Raw genomic sequence first — 27,590 nt, 5'->3', positions numbered from 1 at the left:
TGTGGTTTTGTTGATAAAGACAGGATTCTCCCGGGAAACATTTGATGAAATCAAGATTATAACACCCATCCGGCTGAAATGCAACAATCAGAGAGACTTTTGGAAATTGAAGGTCCAGTGTTGTCGATGTCTGGAAGTTGACCACACTGTCGTTGAAGCTAAAAAGCTAAAATAGATAATACATATTTCTTCATATTGTATGGATTCAAATGTTTTCTTTTCTTTAATTGTGTAATTTTTGTCATCAAATTATATTTTTATTAAGAAATGTATTTAGACCCTTCTTACTTTACTCTCATATATGTATATATGATGAATATTCTTTGTGACTTATTGCTACATTTATATTTTAGAATTTAGATCGTTTTAAATTGCATGATTTGTACTTTAAAGTTGGATGTACTGATCCTTAGAGTACGGGCACTGATGGGGAAGAGCTTCCTGGCTGTGAATGACCTCACAGACTCCTTCTCTGTTCATGTTGATTGCCCTGTGAACTCAGAGATTTAAAACACATGTCCTCTACACTATATATGTCAGTCAGATGATTGCTGGCTTTTATCCTGAGGAAGACAAGATGTGCCAGGAGACTGATCTATGGACTGTAAAATAAAAAAAAAGAAGATCTGAGTTATTAGTGTTTCACTTTTGATCTGTTAAACAGATGGAAATACCCTTACAGTTAAAAGAAAAGTCATCATTATTTGTTGTTGTGTGAAATAATCACGTGTTAGAATAAAAACACAGGAGCAGGTCTATCATCATCCATTTTTTTTTTTTTTGGAAAATATTTTGCGAATATTTATTATAAAAATATAAATGTTTCCACTACAAATCATTTGACATTAGTAGACAAGGCAATCTACATTTGCACACGTAAACTCTCACACAGACACACGGGTCAGTCTTTAGACAGAGAATGAGGGATCTGGATATCGGGTGCATAACAGTATTGCTCTCTCAGATGTCCCATGTTTATAAAGTAAGTCAAAAACCAAAACACAGATAGCAGTGACACATAATTTACCGTATGCTACAAAAAAATTATCGACATTGCGCTGTATAATGTTAACAAATAAATAATAACGTAATCAGAATTGCTTTTTATTGTAGAAAAAAAACAAAGCAGACAAATATAATCCAAAATAAGATAAAATATAATACAGAAGATTTTTGTCTCTTTTTTAATTAAAAATGTTGCACAATTTTTTTATTTATTCTTTTATACATACAAACATTTGTACAAAGAGGGATGGCAATGTACATATAGTGGAGATCTGTAACGCCCGCTGCTATCATTACGATGGTTTACATTATGTACATGCTAATCAGAACACATAGCAGCAACAGCAGCATCCACAGGTAGACAAGTAACAGAGGATGGGTTTCCTAAAAGCACCGACATCACCTCTTTCCATGAGATCTGGTTAATCGATACCAAGGCCATAACATTTCTAAGGGTGCTCCAATCTGGATGTTTACAACAACATTGTATATTAACTATCACAATTAGTAGATGAGAAACTGTTTATTTATTGACTCATAAGCCCCTTTTTAAACAGAGATCCTGCATTTATGCTGTAAAAAATACCCTCATTGTACCGGCTTTGTTTTTTCTTTTTACTGAACCAAACAAAGGCGGCATAACACTGTCCCAATTGTGATTTTCGGCAGCATGCTGCTTGACGTAGACACCGCAGCGTCAGAGTCTGTACCTTTTTATACTGAACAGCGAGGCAAAAATAATGGAACAACAGTCCCTCCTCGCACAGGCTGTGTGAAAGGGGCTTTGGAGACACAAGTGTAAAGTCATTTTAGCAGCGCATTTTGTGTCTTCTGAAATGTCTCTATAGAGGCCGCCGATCAAACTTTGACAAATGAATATTGACTGATTGGAGCACCCTTAAACATTTCCGTTCTAAGTGATCAGCTATTTTCTATTAAGTGCTATCAATAGCACCCTGGTGGTTAAATAATACCCATTCAACATCACAGTACCAACGTGCCAGTTCAGACATACGGTTGATGTGCTGCACTGAGGGACTGACTGGGTGACATCAAAGCAGCAGACACTAAACGTTAAGGTTGGAGTACTCAGATCATTTCAATTCTACGGTGCCTTCAGGAAATCCCATCCTGGACATATATTGTACGAGAAGCTATCTCAGAAAGCAGTCACTTCTAGAAAGTGTTCCATTTCTTTCAGTGCATTTCCACACCTTGTTAGTTTAGGGCAGTGATGAGAAAACCCTCCATGAGAACACAAAAAAAGGCCGAGACGTTTTTGAAAATAAATCGAAACTGGAGCTTTTTGCTTGGAGATCCTTCCACAATCCAACCCAACGAGAGGAGGCACTCTGCTTTTTGCATTAGACGCATCAGGATTTCATGGACTAGTTTCACAATAGAACAAAGTTCTTTTTACAGCGAAGGTCAGATCCCACATGGCTTTTGTTAATAAGTTATGAACCTCAGACTAAAGCTAGACTACAACACTCCCAGACCAGTGGTGTTGATCTCAACCTTCTGAACCGATCGTCTGCAGAGCACGAATCCCACTCCAATGCTAAGAAAGAAAAGTATACCTGATGCTGTGTGGGGTTGGTAATGCTATCCTGTCTTACCTGAAGACGAAATTCAGGTACGAACCCACTTCCAGTTTCAAACACTTCCGCATCACAACAAGAATGTCTGAGGCAGAGGTCTGAATGACACCGCTCCATTTTATTTGTCATTGTCTTTCTCTCATACAATTTTCCCCTTTTCTGCCTTTTTTGACCTGCACTTTTCATTCCTGTCTCTGCTCTACCCCCTCTGTAGAACGAATAACGTACACATCCTGAGATTTCACACGGAGGGCATCGGGTTGAGGGAACGGCACGATAACTGTACAATATCTGTTCGTAAGCACATTGAAACATAAATGTCGCCCTAAAAGAAATAGTGTGAGTGAAGTGTGTTATGGCCCCTGTACCTTCCAAGCACAGCATTCAATACATGTGACGGACTCATAGCTTCCAAACAATGACACAACTTAACTGATTACCATAATTATTGCTTTTATGTGACATGTCTACTGAATGCAAATGCTATAGGTTAGAGCTACAGAGTAAAATGGCTCGGTTAACGTCTAGGTGCGTCCATTCCAGCTCGGTTCTCTCATGGATAAAGACAATACATGTAGATAGTTACAACCAAATCTCACACCTCAGCCCTCATTAGTCCAGGAAGGGTCCAAATCCGGATGAGCTGCTGCTGTCTGCCATGCTATATGAGGCATCTCAGACGTTTCACCGCCTCGTTCCGCAGGCTGCTTAGTCGGCGTGGTGGGAGGAGACTGTGAGCATGCCCGTTCCCTTTTTCAGCTTTAAAGGGAAGGCTCTGCTGTCCAGCCGAGCCATTACTGGAGAGCTCCGGCTTCATCCCAATCCAGTCCCAGTTTGTATCCCGTGGCAGGTCTCCCTGACCCTCCTTGGCTTTCATTAACTCTTTCTACCCTCCTAATTGTCTGTAAGGCATCTCAACTTGGGCATGGAGGGACGGATGGCCGAAGAGTCAGCCAGTTAACAAGCTGGCAGGTCTGCACTGAACTCTTTCCCATTGCTCTGTCAAGACTCGATATCGTCTTTCAACGAAACAACGGAAGCCCTCATTTGAATCATGTCATATTCATCCTTCATTTCCATCCGTTTCCAGTTTACATATGAAGCCACTCTGTTGGACTGCGGTTAGCAACCACACCGACAGACAGGTCTCTGGTGTTTTTACTCGTTAGGTTCATTTCTTAAACAGGTACTGGGCCATTCTTGGTGTGGGAATCTAGGGCTTTGAGGCTGCTCACAATTTTTTTCTGCGGTCCGACGATAGTCACTCCAACCTTTTTCAGATCCCTGGTTTGACGAAACAGAGGGAGAGAGAAGGGGGAGGGGAGGTCAAAAACCCAGGCAGAAGCAGGGAGGGAGATTTGATGGAGGGAAAGATGGAAAAAAGAAAGATAGAAAAGTTTGCATTAGTACCAGTGGATGTGACACCCGTGTGATATTTAATGACATGCTCCCAGTGCTGCTCGTCTCACTTTCCCTGTGCGTCTGTCATTCACAAAGGACTACATTTCCCAGACGGCCACTGGGCTGACACATCCCTGAAGGAGGGGAGGGGGGGGGGGGGGGGGTCTAGAAGTGAAGGGGGTGCTGCCTCCACTTTCCATTACTAACAAACAGGGAAGTGGACCTATGGGGCGACACTGACAGCTGCTATTATGACCCTGTCAGTGGAGGAAATGGCATGGGATGGCCACTGGCAGAAAAGACCAAGTTTCCTGCCTTGTATTAAACTGGATTTCTCTGACAAGTGTGTGTATGTGGAGAGGAGCAACACTGGTACATGTGGAGGATATTACACTCTGATTTAAATACATCTGTTAACTTGTTAAACTCGTCGACGCTGGAAAAAGATTAGTTACATGCATTCAAGTGTGATAAAAGATCCTTTGTACAGGAAAGCCATTAAAAATAAATCAGAGCTACAGTGTCAGTTTCACGTTATGGATCATACACATCAGATACAAACAGTAGTTAGTCAGCTCAATTAAAGTCAGGCCAACAACAACAATATTAACATACAGAGCATTATACACAGAGTATTGTTGATATTACAGTAAATAAGTAGTCACAGCGCATGTCGAGACTCATCTCTTTTACCTAGGAGTGATATAAATGGTATTGTATTAGTAGAAGCAGAGGAGTTACAGGGTTGTGACAAACACTTTCGGCCATTATTACTTATTTAGTTTCATTCAAAAAAATGTGCACAATTATGTCCGTTTAATTCAGATGCAAGCAGAGCATTTAGTTGTTCAGAGCAGCCAAAATAGCACACATTAAGAAACATCTGGACCAGCCGAAAGTGACAAAAATCACAATATTGTTTCACTCTGTGCTTCAAAGTAAAGGGATAGTTCACTGACATTAAAGTATTGCACGTAAAGTGTGCATTTTATTGTGTATTTTCATAAATAAAAAGAAATAAATTGTTGCCTTATGTTGCAGCAACAGACAGCACAAGTATGCCATGAACAGAAAATAGCTTGGTTTCCATCCATACACTAATAATATCGCCTTGATTTCTATTAAGTGTCTCTTACTTTGGTTTGGAGCTACAGCTCACAGCAGGATGGAAACTATTGAGTTATCACTGAATATCAAATAACTATCCCTTTAAAATTCAGACGAGTGAAAGCCCATCAGTGATTCTGGAGGTAGGCTACTGCTCCCGGACGGGGCCAAGGTCTTTGTCCTCCACCCACCATCCAGAGCCAGAGGAGGCTGAGAGGAGCTGGGCGTTAGAGAGTGGTGATTCCCATGGACGGCTCCCATTCTGGGCAAGTGGCCGGTGTGACGTGGACCTCCGTCAGAACCACTCTACTGAGACACAGCCGGGCCCAGCAGCATTAACACATTGAACTGGATGTCATCAATAGGTGCATTCGAGTCGAGAGCACATTTTAGTTGCAATAAATCAGGCTAACTCGTTAAGCTTGACCTAGACAATATAAATCCCTTACAGTACAGTACACGTTTCAGGAAAGACAGTTTCGCAATGGTCTGTTACTTGTTATAAAGATGATCGCAAAAATGTTATGACTTTAAACATACAGAAAATCCTATATTTATACTTATTCACATTGAGTCACTCGTGGACAGTCACTTTAGAAAAATGATGAATCACCGTCAACAACTACCAATGACTTTAAATCCTAAATCAATAACTCTGCAGATACCATTGGAATTAATTATGATGGTGGTTGTTCGCTAAGCAAAGGTTATAATATAGCCATATTGTATTAAACACTATCTTATTAAGATCCTTTGCTTTTGGAAAAGAACTCTTCATCGTTCACAAAATAAAATCCTTTTTTAAACTATGCTGTGCAACCAGAAGAGTAAAGGGTACCTTATATTCTGTCTGAGAGTGCCATGAGTGCAATGGTATTTAAAAAGCAAACATAGAATAATAGTTTGACATGAACACAACAGTTTTAAGTGAATTTAAAGTCATGTGCAGAACAAAACACAATAATTTATCTCTCTTGTGCCTTGGTCTTAGCAGTTGTAAAAAGCTGTATTTAGCATTTTTGATCCAACATGCTTTCCTTATAATAAGAGCAGCAGTGCGGTTAGATGAACCTGTTCCTCATCTGACTTTTTTTCTATGAAAGCCACATGGATCATCTCAAGAACAGGCAGTGATAAACTGCTGCAACATGAAACACGATTTACAATTATAAATCATACAGAAACTTAAAGAAAGTCACATGCGCCATAAAATGAGAAAGATGAACATTTGAAAGTTTCTTTCTTCAGGGTGTCAGAGCAATTCCTCACATCCCAGAATATAACGTCTGCTGGTTTTTTCTTCTTCTGCGTCTTTTAAAGTGAATTCTAGTGTTTTTCTTGAAGAGAAGCCAGCCATCTTTAACCACTATATCACTTTATGAATCCACATTGGCACAGGTCATTGTCTCATTTGTTGTGTCACGTTGTGAGTTGCTGAAAGAAAGTGGATGCAGGGTTACGTTTGGGGCAATGAGCACACGGCCTGTGCATAGGCCATGTGTAGATGTCAGTGTCTTGTCTCTTCAGATTACTTTCCAGCAGGTCAAGTTCATCACTTTCTCAATCAAACACCTCAAATGAACTTTGCATGCACTCTGTCTAGATGAAGAAAATAGTCTAAATGATGCGGTAGTTCCTAGTCAATACATTTCACCCTATCTCGAAAAAAGGACTTAAACATCTCCAGCAGATGAGTCAGCACACTGCAGCCAAGTATGATTACCGTTCTTGTGAGGTCACAGGATTGCCAAGGCTTGTGCTGAATATCAAGGACTAGATTAAGACTGTACAAATCAATAGAGGAATCTATACTGAGCAATGCATAGTCTCAGCCAAGGATTGTAGCTGAGCTAGCTTTGAGTGCCTTAGGCTCAGCCTTCACTGGATTAATACTGCCCTGATCCAATTTAGCATCCAGATACAGAAAAGCATCAAAGACCAATATGATTTCTTAAGTGGGGGGTTACTTGAAATTTCTATTGTCTATACCCAAAGTGGATTTCCACCCATTTGCAATGCAGGCTGTTATTGTTTTGTAATGTCTTGACTGGAGAGAACTTTTCATTGATTAAACATGTTCTTTGAATACACTGCCGGGAAAAAAAAATATCTTTTGAGTGGTGATCTAACAGAGAACATATGATACTTTCTTAATAATGGCATAGAATATTTGTAGGAAAGTCATTTCTAATACACTTCATTTCCAAGTCCTTGCAATTCGATTTGCCAACGTGGGATGTTTTAAGCTCTTATTCTCTTCATAGTACTATAAAGGGCCTCTCCTGGCCAACTGGTGACATCAACGCCACAGCTCATCATTATTTGAAAGGACACACATTACGCACCGCTTCTTTCAAGGCCAACACAGCTAATGACTATCTGGTTTGGTAAGTTATTGACAGGAGTTACAGCTCGCTGACCGCTGCTCCACCACTGCCCCCGCTGCTGCCATCACCACAGTGAACGGCCGCTTTGATCACAATGATTAGACATGTCCAATTATTTACCCGGTCACATTCCACATCAATTAAACCAGCAGCGGGCCAACAGGGCGAGGGAGAAAGAGAGGAACACAGAGAAAAAAAGTGACAAATCATTTCTGCACTGTGACTAAAACTAGCCAGCTGCCCTTAATGCTCCCAAGTAGCTGCACTCTGAAGTGTAAAGGTTGCGTGTTGATCAGTAACATCTCCGTTATCACTGTGCTTGGGATTCATAATGGCTTTCAGTCTGCCAGCACGGAGCTCTTGGCGGAACCTGATCCACTATCTCGGAACCTTTGTCAGCCTGAGGATCCTGTCAGTAAAGTCTCACCTATAATCTCTGTCTCTGTTACTAACTCTCCTCCAACCTGGGACGTTTATGTGCTGAACCCTGCGCTGTGACAAATACCCTCTAAAATTATTTCTCGCCTAAAGTTCCTCAAACTAATACTGGAATTTTTTCTGGACACGCGTCGTCTTGTGCTTAATGTCAGCGTTCACCAAACAACATTCACATGGGAATGTTTAGGTGCTGCACCATAACCATGAAAGTGTCTGTAACACCTGTCCTTGTTCTGTTAAAACAATCTGGTTTGAATTTGCTGTTGCTAATAAGTTGTTGGCTCTATGAACATATATTTTAGAAGACATGACCTCATGTCAGACTTTGTCATATGATCAGTGTGACACAGATGATATTACTTAACTGCAGCGTTTGCTCCACAACTAAGATATCTCTAGCTTTGGCTGCCAAAATAGTCTCTTTTTTTTCCTCGGTTTAATGCTTCGCAGCATAGGGAGTGCTATGCATACCTATTTGACAGGTGTTCCTTTGCTTGCTCTTTCAAAGGCGCCTCTCTCTCCCCTTTTATCTTGTCAAATCTTCCATCTCATTCCCTCCCTCAATAGTTTCTCTCTTATCCTCTCCCCCTTGTGGAACTTACAACTCTTATCCTCTCTCTTTTTTCTTTCTCTTTTTCAATGTCTCTGCTCATCTCTCTTTCCTTTAATGCTCTCACCTCCTCTCTCCGTGGTCATACTTGCAACACTAAGAGCATGGCTAAAGGCCTGTCATTATGAATTACCATTACTCTCACCCTTTAGTAAAAAGGCTCTATAGCTTTCTTTACTTACTGACAACAAGAGTGTGTGTCTGTGTGTGTTTTCTTCACCGAGTCTCTTCAAATTTCTGGGCCTTGCTGTGTGTACCGGGGCCCTGTAGACACTGCTGACATGAATGGGCATAGTTACTTATTGTGTGTGTTAGTGTGTGTGGTTGTCTTACTCTGTGGAGGTCTTGGCCAGGGTGTCACAGGAGCTGTAGCTGACCCCAGAGAAGGCCTCTTTGCAGGGCAAGGTCCTCATTCCATCCATCCAGTCACCCAGCGTACCCATAGCGGGAACCTCCGAACTGCTCCTGTCCAACAACAGGTTGGCTGGCCTGATGGGACACAGGAGAAGGAGTAACATTAATGGACAGTGAATACTGACACATTTCATTTACATACCTTGGTTTAATGAACTCAAACATATTCTTCAGATAAGTACAATGTGCGAGTTCATTTCAGAAACACAAAGGCATGAGCGTCATCCAGAGCATCAGCCCAAGAAGAAGGGATTTCTTATGATGTGATTATATACAGTTGATTTGTAGCATGTACGTTCTGATCTTGACACATTCCACAAGCAAACAACAAGATAGCAGATTCTGGAATTGGGAGGGACGATAAGAACCCCCCCCCCCCCCCCTCCTCTTCTTCACCCCCCCCTTCCCCGTCACCCCTGGGAAATCAAAGCTTATAGATGGACACTACAGAGGGCACGGCTAACGAAATGCTACGTGAGCAGCAGCACACGTTGCAATGTTAGAATACAGTGTAGCAAAGTCACTGGCAGAACAAAACAAAGTCAGCACGGTCAACAAATATACATAAGAGTGTGACATGTGTGAGTGCAAAATGGTTAGCAAACTTTGCTCTGTACTCTGTTCAAGTGTTTCAACCATTTATGTTGTTGATTGCTTATTTCTGCCAGTTCACACCATTGCTACAGCGATCACTAGCCAGCAGCAAGTGCTTCATTACAAACTGTGTGAACATAGCTTTCATCAACACTCAGCACTCAGATCTATTTGAAATTAAACTTTTCTTGACTGGTGTGTCCTTAATGTTAATCATGTAGATGCTACCAGGAAATGTGCTACATGGTTAACCTATGTCTTTATTGATTTGTTGACACTTGTATGCACAGTCCGACAGGGTGGTAGCTGTTACGGTAAAAGGCTGAATGTGTTGACTATCTAGTGCATAGTTGTACGGAGTTGTACACAATTTGACGGTGGGAAGTTAGATTGACAGACGCTGAAATGTAATTGAAAAAATTTGAATTTGGTCGTTAAAGCAGCTGACAAAAAGAAGCAGTTGCGTATGTAATGGACGTAAATTAATGTAAGCGATGTATATATATATATTTTTTATATAGCATTAAATAGGTGTATAAAATGTTTTGAAACTCTATCGTCTTTTTAAAAATGTAATTCTATAAATACATTTGAGCATATACACTATTCTCCACATTCTGTGCTTGCATACCCATACAGAACTAAATGTAAACCAGGCCTCTTCATCTAATTGAGCGGCACTCATCAGGGAGCCACCCACCCCCAACCAACACACACCCACATCCACACACACTCACACACACACCCACACACACACACACACAGGTCTTATATGTCTGTTGCATACAGGACAGTAGACCTTTGAATACAGGGGGGAAATCAAACTGTCATACAAATTATTTCCATAATGTATTAAACATATTCAAGAACAAGATTAGTAACAAAAGCAGCATCAGTTTCTGTCTAATGTCATTACCGTTTCCTGCCGTACGTGTACCATGCGGCAAAATGCAACATTAGATCTGATTAGAGCTGATGGTTTCAATTGGATCAAATCAAATTAAATGCACCGCGTTGGGCTTTAGAGGGCTCAGTCAACAGTAGAGGGTGAAGGAATGGCTGCAGGCGCTGTTTTGACTCGCTCTGATTGATGGTTGCCGATTACAGAGGAAGAGGAGGGAGGGACGATAGAGGTGGAAAGACATCCAGCGAGCAAGACAAAAGAGTGGATGGGAAACTCTCGCTTTGACTTGCACAAATGTGAATAACTTTTTTGTTGGGGAACCTGATCCTGTCATGGCAGGAAATGGGAAACCAGGTCAAACCACATACGGTCAAAACACAATAATCAATAGCTGAATGAGGGACTCGTTAGAGTCTGTAAGTCTATTTCTGAATTTGTGAGTGGCATTTTAAACTGGGTTGCAAAGATACTCTCTTCTTTTACAAGGACACACTGCACCTGTCTCGGGGAGTAGGCAAAGGCACCTGCGTCAAGACAAGCACAAACAAACTCACACACACACACAAACTGGAGTAGAGTCTTGTAAAAAAAAAAAAGGCAGGACAGGGCAGGATATAAAAAAGGGTAGTTCTCCCACAGGGAACACTATTCATAGCCGTGTAAATAAACTCATTAGAATACCAGGAAGTCAAACTCCGCCTGACTGATTTGGATAGGCGTTTGTGTCTGTGAGCAAGAATCAGGGAAGTAACACTAATAATGTGTTAGGCAACTTTCAGGGAATAAGGAAAGTATACGTTCATAAGGCATTGAGTACCATGTTGACTGATACATTGTATTTTACAAAAAATATTTCCGTGATTGGGCTCTTGTGAGAAAAACATTGGAATCTAAAGAGATGGATGTACATATTAAATTGAAATATCACAAATACACACATTCACAACTCTTTTGGGAATAGATGTATATTTTGTGTATATATATATATATATATATATATATATATATATATATATGAATCAAAATAATTTTACAATGGAAAATGATCATGCCAGCAGCAACTCAAACAAACAGGAGAACAAAATGTGCATTTGAGGCAGTGGAGTGGGTTGTTACAATGATTGAGTCTTTTACTGCCAGATCAGAGGCCTGTCAAAATGCCGAGGGCCCCCCAGGACCCCCTGGAGATACTAGTTTGTAGGAAAAGGAGAGAATCGGGGGCTGGGGGGTGCTTTGGATGAGGGGGAAAGAAGGAAGCGTGTAAGTCTCAGTAGACATTTTTCATGAGAAAAACAAATACAAAAATGTTCTTTTTCATGTTGCATAAAAAGATGATTGTGATGGTTATAACTGACTTTTTCCTATTATACATTTGCTGGAAAAAAAGTTTGGACAAAAACGTAGTTATACCCAAAATGTCTTAGATTAGAACTTCTGGGCTGTCAGGATAAGGATGTTCAGCTTTTTTTTTTTTTTTTTTGCAGGATTATTGATCGTCTCCTGTCCTTTCCTGTGCACTTTTCTTCTTTTTCTCCTCTGATCTCATTCTCGTCTTCATCCTCGGCTTTCCTTCCCCCTTTCCTGTACGCTCTGAGAGATAAACTGCAAATGACCTTGTTTCCCCACCCTTATCATTTTCTTTGTTTCCTTTGTTGTTACATCTTCAGCAACATCTCATGGCAGCTCCAGAGACAGGATGATTGGAAAGGAAAACCGAGAAACAGGGGGATGCTACGGAGGAGAAAATGAAGAGAAAAGCAAGCATATGTCTAACGGTGGAGGGGGATTTCAAACCCCTCCTGGACTTTACACCATATAAGAAAGCAGAAAACACCCGCTCGAACAGAAGGAAGTATAAATACACCGGAGAGAAAATAAAGTCTACCCCCATTCTCGTTTTAGTTTCCCTTCCATCTCTCATTCTTCTGACCTCTAAATAACCAGGGCTGTGTAGTCTCTTGTTTTTAGAGCTCCCCAGGGAAGAAGGAGGTGGATGAGGAGAAGAGCTGAACCGATACTGTACATGTGGGCAGGACAGAGTGGGAGGAATTTACCTCTGACTGTTACCAGGGACAATTCCCAGGGTGTCTCTGGGAGAAGTTGGACCAAAGCAGGCCAGCATAGGTGTTTGAATTACAATCTTGAAATGTGACATTTGGTATCCTCTGGATGGATGTGATGAAGTTTTAATCAATACTACTCAGGTGGTCTGAGGGAATCCATTAACCTAAATTGATTCAAGTGTGACATTTTGATTTGATTCCAGTCAAGCATGCACAGCTCTTACTTCGAAATCGTAATTTGTCCGACTATCTAGTCTTTCAGTTTGATTTAAAATATAAGCTTACATTTGAAAATATTCAATCTAAATTGCATTTATTGTGTATCCCCATCCTGTTTTCTATACCCCACCTATTCAGCTTAAACACCCTTTCTCCCAAGGCCCTCACCAGCAAACTGGTTAGCACTTGGTTCAACTCCAATCTCATGTTCAGCCCAGACCTAACTACTGAAAATTAACCAAATATCCATATTCTCCAGAAATATTTTGTTAGAAAATTATTTACAAAGAAAAGGCCTTTTTATTTTGTATATATCTGTCATCTCTGTTCTTTTATTGTATTGTATATTGTATGTTTAGTTTATTCCATTTGGTGTCTGTAAAGTGTATCTATCTATCTATCTATCTATCTATCTATCTATCTATCTATCTATCTATCTATCTATCTATCTATCTATCTATCTATCTATCTATCTATCTATCTATCTATCTAATGTAATACATTTGATTTCTTGTTCCAGGTTCACAAAATTATTGTCATTTTTATTTTTGTCTTTAGTTTATTGCGTAAAAAAGCAGAAACTGACTTCATATTAGTGGTGCATGGCTGAACACTGCATATTAAAGTTGACTGACATGTATTTAGACGGAGTAGTAGTTGTATTTAGCACTTTGGTTGCAGCCACTGTCAAGTTTTGTTGAACACAAAGAAGCACATCTTTTAGTTTGAAGACAACCTGTGAGCTCATCTGCTTTAGACTCCCCATGAGGCTGATCGGATGGACAGCGGCTTCCAACCCTGACTGGGCTCCTGTTGGCCCATAATTAGTCTCAGACAGCCAACCTTGGCCCGCTGACCCCAGTCCCGCTTCTTCCACATGCAGGGACAGTAAACTCTGACCAGGACCCACCCCCGAAGCCTCCAGATGCTCTGCTCTGGTCCCAGGCCTCGGTCTGGGCTTTGAGGAGGAGGAGGTGCTCCATTAGCCAGCCAGGACAGCCCAGAAACAAACGAGGTGTGTGGAGCTGAGTGCAGCTGCTCCTGCTGTGCAACTGCCGCCACCACACACACACACACACACACACACACACACACTCAGATACACACACATACACACACGCACACACACACACAGTTCTCATAAATCACCACAGCTGCCTCTGTCGGCCAGCCTGTGCTTGCCCGGTGTTAAAAGCCAATCAGGAAAATTACATACAAACTCCAAGGGACCTATTTTCACTTTCTTATGAAATCATTAGTCAATGTTATAAGCTTTGACGTCTGCATAATACTGCAGCCGTCTGCCGCAGTCCCAGCGCCTGTCCCTCTCACTGTGCAGGATTGACCACTGTACGCTGGCTGCGCTGGTTCGCAATGGCCCCCTGGGAAAGAATGGAGGTCCCAACAAAGAGCTCAGTGTACGGGAGTATGAGGCGGGAGGGGGGAGATGCAATGTGTCATAAGAACAAGGGGAGATGGAAAGAAAAGTAAGACTTTTGACTGCATTGCAAAAGGAAAGATGAATAAGAAAAGAAAAGTCAAGCTCATTTTAATGTAGACACAGGAAGCAGAAAGGCAGCAAACAGGTGTGCACCAAGGGAAAAATAAGTGAAAAAAACAAAAACATCATTTTTTTTTTTACCAACTGCGGCTTCATCCTTGAAAAAAAACTAAACTAAACTAACTTAAAGTCCTGTGATCCCAGAGCAGATAGAGTATTGAACTGCAATAACAAATGATGCTGCAGAAGGAAGGTAGAGTGGGAACTACTTCCAGCGTTAGATTTCCTGAAGCCAGGTGTTTGTTTGTCGGCTGTACGGGAACCAAAGCAGGAGGACGAAGAAGCTAGAAAACAGAAGCCAAACTAAGAAATGAAAAGATACCTGGATGTGGTGTTGGCCGTGATTTTGAGGCTACCGGGGTTGCGAATGAGTTTATCCAGGATGCTGACAATCTGTTCAAATTTAGGTCGGTTATTCCTCTCTTTCTGCCAGCAGTCCAACATCAGCTGGTAAAGGGTAGCCGGGCAGTCCATGGGCGGTGGGAGGCGGTATCCTTCATCTACAGCCTTTATTACCTAGATGTAGAAGGGAAAAGACACAATTTGAGAAATGAGAGATGAGATATGTTCAACGTCAAAACAACATGTAATGTGCCGAAGTGCCCAACTGCATCTCTGGGACCACGTTCTCTCGTTTCGCTTGGAGGTGCCATAAACCTTTTCACAACTTGCAACATGGCAGTACTCACATCCTGATTGGACATCTCCCAGTATGGCCGTTCCCCGTATGACATCACCTCCCAGAGCACAATGCCATAACTCCAAGCGTCACTGGCTGAGGTAAACTTCCTGTAGGCAATGGCCTCTGGAGCGGTCCACCGGATAGGGATCTTACCTCCCTGAGAGACACAGAGAGAAGAGGAGTGTTGATCACTTGGACGTCAGTCAGTCAGTCAGTGGCACGATCTCGCTGCATCATGGTGTACTTTGGCTGATCAGGTGTGTAAAATTCACAAAATGAGACCTCAAAATAACATCCTCGAACATGGATGATCAAAACAGTGGGTGACAGCAAAAAAAATACTGCATGTCTAGAACTGCATTTCACATAAACTTAATTGTGGATGTATTACATGCCTACACACAGGTTTATGTCACATGACGACATGTCTTGAAATATAATACTATATAATTAATTGTATGAAACCCCTTTAATCCCAATGTGGCTCTGTAAAAACCATCACAGTTTGAAAGTTATACTCTTTGTGCTCTTTCACACTTGAACATATAAACATTTAGACAAAAATATACATTAAAAATAATTGATGAACAATGAATGTTAATATTCTGGCACCAACCTTAAAGAAAGAAAGACACAATATGAATCAAACCATAATCCAGAGTTACACACGCACACACACACACACACACACACACACACACACACACACACACACACACACACATTCAACAAAGAATGTATGTCCTTTCACTTTGGTGTCTGCTGCGTTTGTCATTCTAGTAGCAAAGCAGGATAAATTAAGGAAATGGAGCTGAGGAAAGGAGGCCGATGGCAGCCAAAGCTAACAGAGGCATTGGCCAAACCACCCGGCTCTCGCCTGGTGCTTTACAGTCGCACACACGCACACTGAATCTCTCTAAAACACCCTCCTATAGTGCATGATCCGTAAGGAAACACTGGGGGACGGTATGAGACATCATAAACCACACGCGATCACACTCATGCCGAAATGAACACAGGTGCACACAGAAACGGAACGACACACACACACACACACACACACACACACACACACTGCTCTCATGCTAATACTGTAGCCACCTGCTACCCCAAGAGTGCACGGTGTGTAAATACTACACACACACTCAGACCAGACTTTTACGCACACAAACAGATAAACAAAGTCAAACTATATGTTTTGCCTTAAAATTTGTGGCCAGACATCTTCTGAAGAGGGCTTGGCGGAAATCTGTGTGCTTGTGTGGAGCATTGTCAGTTACGGTAACATGAGAACGTTTATTTTTCTGTCTTATTATTTTAGATTATGTATTTCTGGGAGAAAGGCAAACGGCACACTGAATGTTTATTTGACAAGCAATTCTCAGCCAGCAAATTATACAGTGTTTAAAAGGGCTGCACGCATGGCCTGCACCACAGTATCCCATGATGAAAATGACCACACACACGCTGCACAATAACAGATGAATGCCTGGAGTGTAGTGTGCCAACTGATGTTTCATTTGGTGACGTGAAAAAAAGTGAAATCTCCTCTGTCATCTGGTCTTCTAAGACGTTGACACGTTGGAAGTGAAAGCTTGCTTGTGCGTTGTGTTGTGAGAAATAGGCAAAGCACAGTTTAGTTGATGTGGAAAATCCCTTCATGTTTTTGGTACATGAAGTACACTTCTGGGCAAGCACTTGATTTGAGTGGCATCATCTTAAAAGTTGAGCGTTGAGGCCAAGTTGCAAATTGCTAAAAGTCTCAAACTGTCCGGTTGGTACATACACACCGTTTTTCAATTACAACAAACCTTTAATAGTGAGTTTGGTTGCCATTACAACTCAAATATTGGATTATGCATTTGTGCCGCAGAATGGTTTGACATTGCAGTCAGTACAGAGCACATGGAGCAAACTGACACCCGGACAACAAAAATGACTTTGTTATTGCACTTGAAATAGGCCATTTGGTGAGACCGTGCTTGTCTTATCACATCTCTGCTTTTATTTATGTGTACATCTCCCCTGCCATGGTAAGAGAATGGAAGAAGGATACTTATTTGTGTCTGTTTGCCGAGATAACCTGAGTATGCAGCACGTGTGTGTGTGTGTGTGTGTGTGTGTGTGTGTGTGTGTGTGTGACAAAGGCCAAGATGAGAGGACAGATCAGTTAATGTGGAGCCAATTTCATAACAATCGTATCATAAAGACAAGACCGTGGATTATCATTGATGCTGTAGAGGCAATGTGTTGAGTATCATAATCCATTGTTACGTTCCGGGTGAGTTTCGTGACTTTGCCTTTTCAGGAACACTTTCCTTGGACAGATGGTTTGATGGGCCAATGCCTAACACATGTGTTCAGGCTGTCGTTTGTGTCCTCAGAGTGTGTTTGTGCTGCAGCTCACCCTGGTGGTGTACGCAGCCTCCGGGTCGTCCTCCAGGACTCGGGACAGGCCGAAGTCGGACACTTTACACACCAGGTTGCTGTTGACCAGGATGTTTCGAGCCGCCAGGTCTCGGTGAACGTAGCCCATGTCCGACAGATACTTCATGCCCGAGGCGATGCCGCGCAGCATGCCGACCAGCTGGATGCCCGTAAACTGGGCGTCATGCTTCTGAAGCAAAGACGGAAAGAAGACAGGGAAGAACAGGCAGACATTGTTAATGTCACAATTATAATGTATAGGATGTGGAACACGGAGGAAGTCTGACCTTTCTGAATATTTGCGTGAAATGGAACCTTTCTGCATTAGTATCCAAAGCATTTCAATTAACCTTTAAAAACCACCTTTGACATTCTGTACCTCATCTTCAACATTACTGTGAAATACCAGAAATCAGAGACACAATAATATATGGAAATTAGGATCATACCAATACATTAGAATAAATCTATGTCTCCATCTATCCATCCATCCATCCGTCGTAGTTTTGGCACCGGGCTCCATTTAGCATGCGAGTGAGTAGTTTGTCTACTTCCACCTGTAGTTCCTTCATGTGCTCTTGACATGCACAGCTTTGCTCTGTGACGGTCAAAGGCCACGTCATTTACCCGACGAGTGTAAGACGAGTGTGTTTTCCCCTTGAAAATCAACTGGGCCCACCTCCCATTTCGTCCGGAGCAACAAGCGTCCGGACCACCTGGCTTTGTCACTTCAAAGCGTTGCAGATCCAGCACAGCGACGTCAGCTGCAACGCACACGCTACGCATGTGGATGTGTGTGTTTGCCCATGTGACACAGTTCCGATGATGGAGTGCAGGCCTTTGAGAAAATGTCAGGAAACAACAGCTACTGCTCCTTCATGTGTCTGGGAGACTGTGCAGACACATGTGGAAAAGGGCTAAAAAAAGGCATCAGAACACATGCCTTCATGCCAGTGTTGTGGTTTGGCTGTTGTGCTTTGACTAATTTCAGTGAGGCAGGTCAGTTCCTCTTTAAGAGACAGAGGCATGGCCAGGATCACATTCTCTCCTGGCCAGAACAGCAGCGGGGATACAGTTCATGAGACTTTGTCATTTGATAAGTCTGTATGGGATGTTTGGCAGAGTCAGAGCGGCTCAAATGAACCACTATCAGGTTTAGTATTTAATGACTCGTAGAGATGCCGTAACATGTTTTTCTTAAAACAGGCGAGAAAATAATAATTATATACAATTATAACACACCAAAAAAGATATCTGGCCGTGCTGTTTAACTGCTCTCTGACTGGAGAACTGACTTTTTCATTAAAAACCAGACTGAATATGATGTTTTTGCTGTGTGAAACTGACGCCATGTCTGGTAACGTTAGATATAATCTTTGTTTAAAAAAAATTAAAAAAACACATTGAAAACAGAAGACAGCTTTAAAACCTTGTTGAATCTAGATCAGCATGTTTTTTTACTCCCTGCCTACACTCTTACTCCCTGTTACACTCTTTCTCCATGTGATCATCGAGTCCGGCACCTTCAAGGTAAACAGCTGGAATTTAGTTTGAATTTAGTTTGAGTTTTTAACACCCGTTTGAACTAAATACAAATATTCAGCATTTGCAACCTGTGCAGACAGATGGCATTTTTAAAATGTGAAGGCAAAGAGTGACTGTGCTGCTTGACAGGGGGACCTGATGTGGGACACAGACTGTTATACAGGTGCAAGACATTTTTTTCAGCACATTAAGTTGTTCCCTGGTGTTCCTTAATCCTCAGATAGCCATCAAGTTGGTGTTCCCCAAACTTCCTCAGGGTCTGTACCACTGAGATGCATCATGATCCATTTCTACCTGTGTGTGTGTGTGTGTGTGTGTGTGTGTGTGTGTGTGTGTTCATACTCACTCTCAAGAAACTGTCCAGGGATCCGTTTTCCATGTATTCTGTGACAATCATGACGGGTTTACCTGCAACAGAGGGGGATTTCTTTCAATTGTCGGTCACAGCACTAAACAAAAGACACGCACAGCCCAACCCTCCATTCACTTCAGATTTATTCTCTGGAACTGTTGTGAGTCAACAGGGAGGGCTGTGACTTGACTTAAAGCAGACGTACACAGGCCCTGATCAGGACCAGGTTGAGCTGTTTTCACCCACACACACACACACTCAACAAAATACAATGATCCTAGTCATTGTTTAAGGGTCCCAGCAGGTCACCTGTCAAATTGTGACATCTTTATTTCAGTGGGAGATCTGGCTGTAAATCCAGGCCGCCTGCTCTCATCTGTACCTGATCAGACTACGGCCATCACAAGGTTTATTACAGGAGGGAAAAGGGGAAAAACATCTTTAAGAAACCTTTAAATCAGCCATTGTTAAATGAACAGCTTCGGTGTCAGGACTTGTTTGTGTCCCAGATGGCTTTGTTCTCCCTGCTTCACTCTTGACTTACCACCAGCCGTATGCCTCTTCTCCATTTTATTCAGATTAATGTGCCCACCTCCCTCCTCCCCCTGCCCTCTTTCAGTCCCGACCTACCTTTCCGCTATCATCCCTGTCGCTCTTTCAAAATCCTTTCCTTTTCCGTCTTTCCCTCTTGCATGTATTCATGCGAACCCTCCCCACATCTGGCAAGACACAGACTTTTTTTTGTTTTTTGTTTAAGGGAATGACACGGGGCTGAGCGGAGAGGGTGATGGAATGGGGTTTTTCAAAGAAATAAATCTAATACTCTCATTGGAAAAAAAAAAAGAGTCAAGTAAATGTGCCAAGATAGAGTGTGTGTGTCGACTTCAAACAGGGTTGTACAATAAAAAATGCATGCATGTTTTCTTTTTTTCTTCTCACAATGACTTATTGCTTTTTTGCGACTTTAAAAGAGATGTAACTCTCCTAACAGCATGAGTTGTCTCAATATAGCTGCAAAATTGTTCTCTTACAAGTAAAAGTAAAAAACTCCCATCATTGAAACACAGTCACAGCTACAGTTAAACACCCTCCACCCACACCCACCATCCTTAAAAGGCTGTGATGGATCGCTCCGTTTACCAGCGGACGGCTTTTATAGTCTCAGACGGGAACACACACACCCGGTACTCCCTCCTGTCTTCCGCCCTCTTCCCTTCCCTCTTTCTCTCTGTTCTCAACATTGGCAGCAAAGATAAAGGCCCCTAAGCCCTTTTATTCGGTGAACACAAGTGTGAGTGAGCGCACGTGTGTGTGTGTGTGTGTGTGTGTGTGTGTGTGTGTGTGTGTGTGTGCCCACAAATATGCAGGCTGTGGATCAGCCAAAAGCAGCAGCAAGGTAAATGGGGTGTGAAAGTCTCAGGATTATTAAGAATTAACAGGAGCAGCTTAATAAATCACCCAACAGCAGTGTGTGTGTGTGTGTGTGTGTGTGTGTGTTTGTGAGTGTAGGTGTGTGTCTGTGTGTGAGAGCATATCAAATGGACCTCCTAAAACTTTGCCATGAACTCACGCTGTTAAAGCTAAAGCTCACGCACATGTGTTCAGGGTATCCCCTCAAATGTCAAGTACAGACACAGACACACACACACACACACACACACACACACACACACACACACACACACACACACACACACACACACACTTAATAGGCTTCCCCTATTAGTCTAAAATAAGCAAATGAAACCACAGTTTTGTGTTAGTGCAGCATTTTTCATCATCTGGACATTAATAGGAAGAGTGTACTGTAAGATGTATGAGACAAACAGTTTAATGATAAAGGATCGTGGACATAAAACTCTTTCATTTTCTCGATCCATAGGTTTTAGAGGCTGAATAACAGGGAGGTAAGAACAAAGCGAGTGTGCTTTCCTTCCACAAGTTTCGTTTTACCTCTTGTGGCTTGTGTACTTTTTTTTGTTGAATAAAAAAATAATAATTTAAAATGTAAAAATGATATTCTGGGTCCAAATCTCACTCTTTCTAAATGTGGTTTTACGGATCATTTTCATTAGGTTCACTTCCCTTTCACTTAAACTGATTTCCAGAACCGACACAGAAAAAGTATGTCGTAACGAGCACGTATGAACGATATCATTATGTATACGATGATTATTATCGATTTATTTTTTTGCATGTTTGTAATCCTGTCAGTGGTCACTTGAAAAACAACGGCTCGTTAAGTTGTTGTTTTAGTCATCGACAAAAACTGCAACTGCGAAAGGGCGAATGATGAAATAATCAACACAATATGGCCTGAGTGTCCTGTCTGCTGCGGTTTCTACATTAAACCGTAATGTCTCTGCGATGCTGTTTTTCATTAGAAGAAGTCATGCTGGTAAGTCGCTAAAGTCAAACGACGGAAATCCAAGAGTCGGGCAGCCGTTAAGGCATTGAGATGACATAGAAAAAGAGAGCTGAAGAAAAGAAGAAGGAAGTCAGGAATGTTCTCCTTGTATTTGACTCTAGTCTGTAGAATAACCACACGGCCACACTGGCAGAACGACTTAACTAGCCTGGTGCCGCAGGGGGAGAAGGAGGCCGGGCCCGTTTCTCAGCGACAAAGTTCAGAGTCATTATTTCCTTCTTCTGCAGTCATTCCTTTTTAAAGAGGCTTTCTGTGTGCTAATGATAGTCTTATAAAGAGGCCCAGAGGGGAGCGACTCAGAGATATGGATTTATGCCCGCGTTGGACACAGGCTTTGATCAAAGCACATTGATCTGCAGAGATTTACACCACGGCAACTCAATAAAACTCCTGCTCTCTTTCACAAAAGTGTCCGACACTTTGGAGCCATTTGTCAAAAACAAATGCAAATCCGGGATCGGTAAAAAGACTCCCCGGAGAGAGCGAATCGGTAATGTGAATGAAAACCCTATCTCGGCTATCTCGTAGTATTATACCCTTTTACGTTTTACTCTACAGTGTTCTATTCTATTATGGTTTTGTACTCGCGCTTAAAACAGTATTGCCAATTGTCTCCCAAAATCTGTGTTTCATTTTATTTCATTTCAAGGGAAAATCCCAATTAATTAAACAGAACCAATAATTGAATTCGTTCATAATGGTAGTTAATTCCTTTCAATATGCTTTTATGTCCTGAGTCACGATGCACTTACTGCGTGTCACAACCCCCTCCAGCCTGATGATGTTGGGGTGGTCAAACTGTCCCATGATTGACGCCTCTGCGAGGAAGTCCCGCCTCTGCTTGTCTGTGAATCCTCCTTTAAGAGTCTTGATGGCCACACAGATCTCCTTCTTGCTTGGCAGCTTCAGGCGGCCACTGCACACCTCACCAAACTCACCTAAAGGTGGATGCAGGGAAGATGCAACAACACAACACTTGCTTTATTGTTGTTTTTGCATATTTCAAACATATACATCCCAGGATTTGCCTTATCAAACCTACTTATGCAACACAGGCGTGTGTGCACTTTTGGAAATTCATCAGAAATGAAAATGCTTAAAGGATAGCTGCTATGTGACGCTAAGATATGCACATTCAAATTCTAATTCCCCATAACACTTTTAAGTAATCATCTATGGTTCAACGGGTAACTGACCCTGAATCAATATGCATGCAAATGATTTCAAATTTACGGAACGTCATTTTTCAATCTCGCTCATCGCTAGTTGTGTCCGTCAGACTGCGGGTCATGCTAACTTCACACTCGCCACCTCCACTGAGCCGCTGCAACAGCCACAAAGAGAAACCACGTTCAAACTGTCATCCGTTTCTAAAGGGCGTTTGAAGTCTCTCAACCCGCGGCGAGCTTTGTTTTCGCCCCTGAGAGGCATTACTAACAAGCGGAGCATGAGGCAGAAGTAATGTACAGTACGTGCAGCTCTGATTTAGAAACGTGGTGTAACTGTTTTTTTAAGGTGTCGCAATGTACGCGTTCGCAGATGTAATTAATGAACACAGAGTCAGAGACAAAGCATCCGATCAAAGAGGATGTTGATGATTACCCTGTCATTACTTCACTCCAATTAATCAGGGAAAGTATTTGTTGATTTTGGAGGGGGATCCTTGCATGCTTATGTGTTATGATCGCTAATTATAGTAATGACTCCATGTGAAGCAATAAACTTTGAAACGGATCCACCCGAATCCACCCTCCGAAGAACAACGCAGACAGCAAAGGGATCTTTCGAATGTCCTCCGGTGTCTTATTTAAAATGCTGCGTGACTCAACATCCACTCTGGGAGAGATCAATTAGCATTCCTTGCTGGTGAGAGGATGTGTGTGGGTGTGTGTGTGTGTGTGTGTGTGTGTTTTCATCAGCCCATGCCTGTGTGTGTGTGTGTGTGTGTGTGTGTGTGCTTTGTGAGTTTCACCAGGTACTGTAAGCTCTGTAGGCAGGCTCGCCACTTCAAAGGCAGCCAGTCCAGGGATTTGGCTGCACTGTATGGATGAGTGCAGTGTGTATATGTGTGCGTACGTGCTCCTGTGTGAGTAACTTTTACCGCATAATGTAGACGCATATAATGCGCTCACTCGGGGTGATGTCAGAGCTAAGACATATGCCGATCTCTCTCAGTCCAGCACAATCATCTCCCACAGCAGCTCCGGATCAGAGAGCACGGGTCAAACCTTGGACTTATAGCAGCAGGGTCTGGAACAACTTAAGCCAGACTAATTACAACCTGTCTAAATACCAAACACATTGCTGTTCTTCTGGCCCTCAGAAAGTGGACAGAGCAGCCAGGCCGAGGCACCTTTTTTTTTTTTTTTTCATGTGGTCACTCTGGAAGAGAAGCTCTCGCTCTAATAAGGCTTGATTAGGGACTCTCACTTCTTTCCTGCGCTGAGTAGAGCGAGGTATCCGACTTTGATGTTAAAGTCTGACCCATGTAAGCAGAGCGGAGCGTGTGTTCTGTCTTTTAACACACAATCACCGATTGGCAATACGATCAAAGTCTTGTTTAATGGAGACAGATGGGGACGGAGGAGGACGAGGTAAGTTGTTTGGAGTCCGCATGTGGTTTCATAAAAGTACAAATAAAAAATATGTTTACATCTTGGCTTAAGCTTTAAGGCCCATCTGCAGTGTTCACTCTGAATTCACATCAGATAAAATGCATTAAGAGGAGAGAGTTGAAGTCCCACTCCCTAAACTAGCTGCTAGCAAATACTGTACAACTCAATTGGCTTTCTCATAGAGGGTTTCATTTTTTCTAAAAACAAAAAAAAAAAAAAACATGATCTGATGGTTTTCTGTCTATTTTCGAAGGCATGCTGTGTCTACTACTGTATTGGTTGCTAAAAGAAACTTCCAGGAGCAACAACACAGTATGTCCCAGAAATAATAAGTGTTGAAGCCTCGAGGGAGCTGCGTAATGCAAACTAAAGAATCATTATTTGGTCTTCCAGGTCTAAATGAACAACGGTGTGATTCTTAAGCTAAGTGCAGCATCGAACTATACAAACAGAGTTTGCCCCAAGTGGTTTCAATCGCCTCGCACCTAAAGTTTGTTGTTGTTGTTGTTGTTGTTGTTGTTGTTGCTGTTGTTGTTGATTTTCTTCTTGCTTTCCAGTACAGATGAAAATAGATTATATGCAATGTTAGTAAGGAGAGGCACTTAGATAAATATACTAGCGCTGCGCATTAAAAATGTATTTTACTGCCGTGTGGCCTTCTTTGTGTGTGAGGTTATTAGGGTTCAACTGATATTGGTTTATGAGGGATAATACACATTGTGGTATTCATTACACATATTAAGCATTTTCCCTCATATTGTCCATTAACTAAATTGTTTCTTTCTTTTTTAAACCTATAACAATGTCCTGTAATTACTGCATATTTGTGTAGAATTAATATTTCCCGTTAAAAGTACATTGAGATACAGGGATTCCCATAGAGAGTCAGAGTAGTGTTAATAGATGATATAATAAATTAAAAAAAACTCTTAATATTAGGAATAGACACTGACTTGTCTGTATTTGAGTGACAATAAATGAGCCAATATCTCATTGTGGTCCTATACACATATTTATATTCCTATGCTTTGTGTCTACTATATAGGATGAAACATGTATTGTAGAGTGTAGCATAGTCCAGTGTGGATTCAGGCATTAAACTCTCGGGCCGGTCTGACAGCTTTACAGTGTGGAGGGCTGGCGGGACTCTGGAGACCGGCCTGCTGTTATGTGCTGTGTGCTTTAGTCTCCATCTATTCTGCCTGCACTCAACATGAATCACAATGCATTACCCTCCCGTCGACACTCCCGCTCAAGTTATCAGGCAGTACATGAAATGAGGAGCCGGCCTGTATTTTACTGTTGCAATCGTTAGACAGAGTTCAGAATCAGAGTGTTGGGCGATCGCCTGTGTGAAGTGGAAAGAATGACGAGAATGAAGAGGAGAAGGATGAAGGAAAGAAAGAGGAGAGGTGGAAATGAAGCAACTGAAGGTGAGCAGCACAACTTCTAATGTCCCTTCTCTCCCTTTATCACGGAGGAGAGCTGGGAAGAAGGGACCTCAAGCTGGCGCATTAAATGCTTTCTCATTCCCAGCTGTGCAGTATATGGCACACAGTTAAACTAGCCTGCTGCTATGAAAATGTAGATATATGGGAGCTCTCCGTGTACCTCATTTCTTTCTATATGCGGTTGAGTACTTGGTGTGTCTTTGCTATTTAAACAGAGCATGAACGAGTACAAAAGTCACTGCGAGGTGAGAGTGAAAGGAGAGGCCCAGGAGAGGAAGAAACCATTCATTTCTATTCATAAACGTTCTATTTTTTTCACTTTTTGATATGGAGTGACTTTGTTTTCTGCACTGATGAACATTTCCTTTAATGACCTCAGCAAGCCGTTGATCTGAGCACATGCACTATGATTTACACCCATACCTTATGGGGTGAGGCAATAGCCAATGTCTTATGTATCTGAAAATTCAGTTTGAATTTGGAATATAAATCATTTTACTAAATACGAGTGAAAGTCTACTACAGTCTGCAGATTGTAAGAGGGTCAATGCCAGAAAATAAGTGAACTGAAGTAAAGAGACGTCCTAGTTGTCGAATGTTAGTTGGACTTCCCATGCCTGACATGACCTGCACGGCGTCTGTGTGCACAGCAAAGTGCGGTCAAGCTGTTTCCTTTGTCCGTTCTCACCTGCTCCCACCACTTTGTCGATGGCGATGCAGGAGGCGTCCAGCTCCTTCGCAAACTCGTGCACGGCCTGGCTCGGGTCCTCGTACGTGTGAGGGTCCACGTAGGTCCTGATCCCCGGCAGACGCACTGCAGCAGGACAGAGCAGGTTGCATCAGTTCATGACCATTTCGAAAACTGTGGCGAGTCCCTTACAGCTGTGTGTCCTCTGAACAGTTCATTACTTTGTAGGGACATACCACCTTGCCAGTGCTCGGTTTACTTTGAAAAACAGCACTCGGAACATATTGACGATAAGTGAAGATATGTTTATACTAAACGCTGGGCAACGCTTCAACTTTGAAGATGATGTAGTCTTCGTATAATTGAGTCTTGGGGAAGAATGTCGCTGCAATAAAGAGCCAGTGGACAGTGAACCGTGTGTTATAATAACAGCGGCTGCAGATGCTGCTAAGCCGAACAACACTGCACACAGTCATTAATGTACAGCTGATTTGTGATACACACAAATTAACTTACAATGAATGACATGATATATAATGATATAGTTCAAGACAGGCTTTGAAAAAAGAGTGAAGCTATGCTTAAGGTAATAAAGTTGTACTTTATTAGTCCCTATGGGGGAAATGTATGCTGTACATCTGACCCAAGCAAACGATTCAGGAAGCGGTGGACGGCCGCAGTTCAGTGCCTGGGGAGTGTGGGGGCCGAAACCTGGGTCAAGGTTAAATGGAGGAGTGTTCCATATAAATAACACATTGCCAATGAATAATGGAGAACAAGCAATGAAGAGAGAGGAAGAACATGGGAGTCCAATTTCAACTTTATAAAAAGTTGCGTGAGTGACACCTTTTTGTCACTGTTAAAAAAATGCATCAATGAAAATAACTTTTTTGTTTTTCCGGAGTAAGTCTACAATCAGAAATAGTTTAAACCTAGAATATCAGTTCCTGCTGTAACACTGAAGGACACTTGTTCCACATCTAAAAGAAGCCTCCAGGATTGGTTCGCAAATGGACCGAGAAACCGTCTCCTCAACATGGTCTCGGTCCAATTACTGTCTTCTCATGTGACCAAATGAACCAACGTAAAGGGGAAACC

The 27,590-nt window shown here is 42.1% G+C and overlaps 1 protein-coding gene across 5 annotated transcripts in view; it reads right to left on the bottom strand.

The window, feature by feature from the left end:
• Nucleotides 1-774: 774 nt before the first annotated feature.
• The window catches only part of epha3 (eph receptor A3), a 90,040-nt gene continuing 63,224 nt past the window's right edge, over nt 775-27,590 (bottom strand). For 2 of the 5 annotated variants that reach the window (XM_068572892.1, XM_068572893.1), the window contains exons 10-17: nt 26,493-26,618; nt 22,491-22,676; nt 19,305-19,366; nt 17,394-17,603; nt 14,994-15,143; nt 14,627-14,820; nt 8,883-9,038; nt 775-3,890 (exon numbers count right to left, since the gene is read on the bottom strand). In XM_068572892.1, the coding sequence (XP_068428993.1) occupies nt 3,785-3,890; nt 8,883-9,038; nt 14,627-14,820; nt 14,994-15,143; nt 17,394-17,603; nt 19,305-19,366; nt 22,491-22,676; nt 26,493-26,618 (1,190 nt within the window). In that variant the 3' untranslated portion in view covers nt 775-3,784. Of the gene's footprint in view, nt 3,891-5,305; nt 5,424-8,882; nt 9,039-14,626; nt 14,821-14,993; nt 15,144-17,393; nt 17,604-19,304; nt 19,367-22,490; nt 22,677-26,492; nt 26,619-27,590 lie in introns of all 5 variants that reach the window. The other 3 variants (XM_068572895.1, XM_068572896.1, XM_068572894.1) reach the window with 3 other exon arrangements.

This window comes from Clinocottus analis, unplaced genomic scaffold (assembly GCF_023055335.1).
Source record: "Clinocottus analis isolate CAN_PGR_092001 unplaced genomic scaffold, fCliAna1.0.p SCAF_12, whole genome shotgun sequence".
NCBI classification, from domain to species: domain Eukaryota; kingdom Metazoa; phylum Chordata; class Actinopteri; order Perciformes; family Cottidae; genus Clinocottus; species Clinocottus analis.
This window is presented reverse-complemented; position numbering and strand designations above follow the sequence as displayed.